This window comes from Dufourea novaeangliae, unplaced genomic scaffold (assembly GCF_001272555.1).
Source record: "Dufourea novaeangliae isolate 0120121106 unplaced genomic scaffold, ASM127255v1 scaffold90, whole genome shotgun sequence".
Classification (NCBI taxonomy): Eukaryota; Metazoa; Arthropoda; class Insecta; order Hymenoptera; family Halictidae; genus Dufourea; species Dufourea novaeangliae.
In genome coordinates, this window is record NW_015373969.1 from 610756 (window position 1) to 616618 (window position 5863).

General features: G+C 44.0%; 1 protein-coding gene across 1 annotated transcript in view; it reads right to left on the reverse strand.

The window, feature by feature from the left end:
- Window positions 1–386: 386 nt before the first annotated feature.
- LOC107186804 (protein gooseberry-like) overlaps window positions 387–5863 on the reverse strand; it is a 10939-nt gene continuing 5462 nt past the window's right edge. The window contains exons 4-5 of the mRNA XM_015574744.1: window positions 1035–1448; window positions 387–958 (exon numbers count right to left, since the gene is read on the reverse strand). Of these exons, the coding sequence (XP_015430230.1) occupies window positions 387–958; window positions 1035–1448 (986 nt within the window). The remainder of the gene's footprint in view (window positions 959–1034; window positions 1449–5863) is intronic.

Below are 5863 nucleotides of genomic sequence, written 5' to 3' on the forward strand. Positions count from 1 at the left end.
TGATCTGAATTCACTCAGTTAACCATTGTTCTACCGTAGACACAGAACTTACTCTACGACTACTCATTGTACATTCTTCACCACCCCTGAACTCAATACACCGACTGTTACATCACAGGTTTGAAAAAATAAGGAATTAACTTTTCGTTTCCACTTTAAATTCTGCCAAATTTGGCAAATAGTCCAACAGTCGATGCATCGACATCCAATCAGTAAACGTTACAACAAAAGTCAATATAATACGAGACCACAAATTCTACACACATCTTCAACCCCCAATCACCAACCAAACCAGTTGGCAGTTGTACTTCTGAACGAAAACGTCTTTCAGCAAAATCCCCTACAACTCGATACAATTAAATCGACTTCAATAACATGGTATCAGCTCAATACCAGCTGTAAAACGGTTGATGAGGCGCAGGTCTGGGCGGTTGTTGGAACCCTTGAGCGCTGTAATGGCTAGCAAAAGCCTGATGAGGATGAGGGGCGTGCGCATGAGTTTGTTGCAGGCTGGAGGGTGGGCTTGGAAGACCAACCCTTCCGCCACTGGAGATTGGAAGGTTCCACGAAGGCGAGGTGTTCCCCTGGCTAGCCTGTTGCTGTTGGTGTTGTTGCACAGGGGACACAGAGCTGATTGGCAGGTCCGAAGAGGTCAGGTGGTCGGATGATGGGTTCGAATTCCCGGAATTGGGACCCATCATAGTGACCAAGGAATTGGGTGTAGGTGGAAGTTGATGGCTGCTGGGTTGCTGATAGGTGGAGGACGATGCTGGCGCCACTGGAGACGCTTGGTGGGTCATATGGCTAGCACTGGATGTAGCTGGTAACAGTGAGCTGGGATACGAGACTGACGGTGGTAGTCCGTAACTCGGTGTGGATCCAACCGAGGAAGGTAACCGAGTCGAATCTGTCGTCAACTGATGAGACATGGTGTGGTGGGACGAGTACAGTTCTGGAACTATTCGAGTACGTACATTAATCGTCGGATTCTTTCGACATTTTAAATAAAATCATCATTGAATGGGGAGACTTACCTTGACTGGAGGAGAATGTAGTGTCGGGCAAAGTCTGTCCGTGAGGATGAGAATGAGGATGGTTCGGTGGAACCGCTGCAGCGCTATGAGGATGAGGCGCAGCAGGAGGATGAAGAACGTATGAGGCAGCTGGATAAGCCACGGAGCTAACGTAACCACCAGATGTGGTTGAAGACAATTGCTTCCTGAGCCTGGCTCTTCTGTTGCTGAACCATACTTGTATCCTAGCCTCGGTTAATTTCGTTCTTTGAGCCAATTCTTCTCTAGTGTAAATGTCTGGGTACTGGGTCCGCTCGAACGCTCTCTCAAGCTCGTCCAGTTGATGGGCAGTGAAGGTAGTCCTGCTCCTTCTCTGCTTTCGCTTCAAGGGGATTCCTGGCTCGCTCTCGCAGTCTGATCCGGAACTGGTTTTGCCTGCAACAAGGAAGGAACATCGTCAGACGTGTGTACAATCGTATGTAGGTCATAGGTCTTTAAAATTGGACATTACCAGGTCTGCTGTTTATGCAAACTGCATGACGCTAAAGTTCCTCTCCGTTTCGCGTTAACAATAAACTGGTTAGCATAACGAAAAACGAAAATAATAGAAACAAACGAGAATAATGAGGTGCAGGGGATGCGAATAAGGGAGACGAAATTACGGGCTCCTGTCTAATAGCTATTAATTCCTCGTGTCACCTGCCCGGCCCAGTCTCCCACTCTCTCTCTCTCTCTCTCCAGGTGAACCGCACACGCTTATGGTTTGTTTTGCCGGGTCTGGAGTTCAAAAGGGGCCGCGCCGCGGCTTTTGTGCCGTGCACATTGCGCTGATTGTTTCACACTCGATTCGCGACCGACTCGTTTGCCACGCTCCTTTTCCCTTCTTTTTTCTTTCAACTTTGATTATGAGTCACGCTACCCTGTGTTCCCATCGAAAACCGTGAAAATAGATTTTATTCGAGGAAGTCTTTTACTGACCTACCGATACAAATTTTCCAGACGATGTTTTGTTATTTCCTAAATTTTGAAGCAACGATTTAAGGGGCTTAGCGTTAAAGGGTTAATATCTCAGAACGCTACCATTGTGACATAGCTGCCTCAATTATTTGTCGAAGAATAGAAAGGAATTTCTGCAATTTTCTTGTTTACCCCTTCAGGAATTCGAACACCGGTGAAAGAGAAAGATCGAGACGAGGCTTACATTTTTAGATTACAGTAAATTTATCATCGGCGGCCAGCGAAGGCGGAGGACGAGAGCGCGACACGTTCGTAAAAAGAACAAGTCGCGCGCAGTCGAGAGGAGCCCCGCCGTTGATGCCCATTCGACACGGATTCTATTCCCGGACGGACCCGCTCTCCTTCCTTTTCCTTTCTCTCGCGTCCCCCTCGACCCTTGTCATTCCGCCATTTTCTCTGTTTTCCAATATCCATTTATTGTTAATCACGTTATGCATACACATTTCCTTGAGTAGAACCTTCTCGAATACGTGGACACTGCCACACACATTGAATTCCTAAATATTTAACGTTTTTTCAAACATTATTACTATCATACATAGTAGAGAATAATGAAGCAGTATGCGACACTATAGTGTTATCCTGATCTTTAAACAGTTAATCAGATTAACTACAGTGACTCACAGATTTATTTACATACTTTCGACAGAACACAAGCAAGTGTAATAAGTGTTTACAACATTCTTATCTATTGAATTCGTGTTACTTTCAATTCTACCATTCGTCTATAATAAATTTTTCTGAATTTTAAATCAAAATTGGTTAATGAAATAATGTTACGGTCTTCCGTCAACATGTTTATGAGTCACTGTAATTGTTTGTAAAGTGTCTATTGGGAATTTTGTCGTTTAATCTATTACAAATGGCGAAGTACTTTTTAATCTTTCATTCGTTATTTGAAACTCTTGTTCTGTTTGCCCATAAAAAAGCAAGAAGCTCTAAAGAAATATCTGTCGGTGAATTTTTAAAAATACGTTCGAGGTCCAAATCGATCAATGAATCTTGATATAATTCGGGGTTGCTACCAAGTTTACAGTATCTCTTTTTCGATGTCTTCATCCCCTCGACCGCAATTGGAAACTCAGGAGCATCGTTTCTCTTCGCGGCCGAGAAGTCAGTGGGAAGACGATTTTGCAAAAATCACGACAGAAATTGCAACGTGCATGGGACTTCGCGATCAGCTACCGGCTAGTAATTACCAAACTTTCGAACCCGACATTACCCCCAGGGGGATTAAAGATTGCTAGGTTGCCGCTTCGGCGTGATACCGAACCGCGGATCATCCGAATACATCGACGAAAACACGGCACACGCGTTGGTTTTCTTCTCGTGCGAATGAAAAGGAACGAGAAACAAACGATTAATTTTTATCTACATTTAAACCCTGTTGGTCTTCGGGTCTATTTAGACCCAATCACATTTTCCTTTCTTCAACCCTGTCACGACTTTTCAGCTTATTTAATCCCGTCTCTACAAAAATATCCTTAGGTTCACGAAATTTACAGTTTTTCCACTTCCAATCGCGAAAGATTGAATTTAATTTACAAGAAATTGAATTTCATCTGCAAAAGGGTAAATTTGATTTGCAAAAAGTTGAAGTTGAAGTGCAAAAACTCTACAAGAAAATTCTTACCGATCTACGTGTTTCTCCTTCCTAGGCATTATATTATCTAATTTATAGCCGGACTGAGAACCGTAACATGAAATAAAGCATCTCGATCGTGTATTACAAAATGACAATTAAAACACTCGTTGTTCAACGAACATTAATTGTCAGAGTTCATTCGTCCCAGTGAATCGAAGAGGAATTTAAGAAGCGTGCATTCTACACGGTGGTTTGACAACCACAAGACGTTCGGTGGTCGGCGCCTTTTTAGCTATATTCCCACCCCCGGTCGCAGAGTCAACGCGCGCGCGTTGTTTTTGCCCTCCTCTTTTTGTTTTGAAAGGGCGGCCGACCATCGGGGGCCCGATCGACTTACAAATCTACGGGGCAGTTTCTTCTCGTTTTGCTCTTTCATCTTCGCCGACGACCGTTCACGACCGATCTCACGACCGATCTCACGACCGATCTCACGACCGATCCCACGACAGACCACCGCCGTCGGTACAAGTTTCGTTTGTCTTGTCGTCGAGGGGGTGGAATCAACCCCCATACTGTGAGAAATCTTCAACGTTCATCGCTGTATTCTTACACCTCGACATTTATTTACACGTGTATTATAATATATTATATACTCGTGTAGTCGCAAAAGGTCTATTGTTACGATAATCGTGAGAAACTCTTGAAAATATACAAAGTTATAAAGAAACTGATTTTTTCATTTTCATATTTCGATAAAAGTTATAAAAGATGTGAGAAAATGCATTGTTGGAACATTGCAATCATCGTTACATAAGAACCCACTAACAAGTCCTTTTGATTACTTTGATAGATCTACTGTGAACAGCAAATCTCTATTATTCTTGACACATCAAACCAACCACCTCGACCAAAGGTAAACATCGAAAAGTAACACTTAAGGGTTCCACTTGCTAAACCAGTAGATATCCTCGGTACCGTGAAAATATTTACGTTTTAATGTTCTCGCTTTCCCCGAACAAACACTAATTACAGTGTTTAACGATAATCGTGTCCCGTCAGAAACGGAAGATCGTTCACCCGTAAGGATTCACGGATCCGTTTCGTGGCATCGTCTGTTCCACCAGCCACCGGAGGATCGAACATTCGGGGGCCCCCGTGTGCACGTGGGGCATGATGTACCGGGCGGCGAGAAAATTACAGAGCTCAGACACAGCTACCGAGCGTTCGCCGAGGTGTACGAGAACCGGTAATTTCCAAGATCGAGAAACGCGAGGCTGATTAATGCGCGACCATTTAATTTATTCATTCACCGTTTCTCTGGGTTCCTCCCAGCTACCTCTCTTCTGGGATCCTTGGTGGTCTACCCGAGCCAGCTGATGGGGCGTGTCATCGAGGGGATATCGTGATCGTGAAACTCGCTCGCTAATAAGTCCAGATACTCGTAATTTTCCTATTTCGATCGGTCGCGGCCATTACGGGTTACTTTTGTGTTACTTGCCCACGCGAGTATTCTCGATCCCGGGGCCAGGTACCGGTGGACTCGCGCGATAGTACCGACCAATGAGTCCTCATAGCGTTCTATTGAGCTCGACTGAATCGTTAGAAGAAAAATTGTTCGGTAAACTTCGTCTTGAGGTAATCGAAATTTCGTGATACATTTTTCTGTCTCCCGATAGGGTTTGACGAATAGAATCCATTTCTTGGATATTACTCGTCGAATACTATCAAGGAACATGAAAATGTATCACAAATTTGAATCCCTTAAAATACAAAGTTTTAACTAAATTATTTATCACGAAGAATATTTTAATGCACCTTCAGGAGGTCAAACATAGACCTCAATTTATCGAGTCGCTGATCAAATGCAGTAGAATCTTGGAAAGTGGTTCTGATCGCTGAACACTGATAAATGTTGCAGAGTACCAGCGATATATTACAGGTTGCAACTTTCCGCGTGAATATCTAGGTGTTCCATCTAGCCTCAACTTCTCAGGAAACTGTACGCCGTCGAAGTAAACGAAGATATCTTCGTTCGACGAAGTAAAACACGAAGAGAAACGCACGGTGTTCCGCAGCGGCTAAGAAACACTTTTTCGAATGATCAGCGGGGTGATTAAAGAGCCCACGGTGGAAAAGTTTCTGCTTCTGGCGCAAATTAACCGCGAACTGGTCGCGCCAAGCTCCACTTTTGATTTGCCACGTAATTTCCTGCGTTGTAATTTTCCTTCGGATGGAAGATTACGCTCTT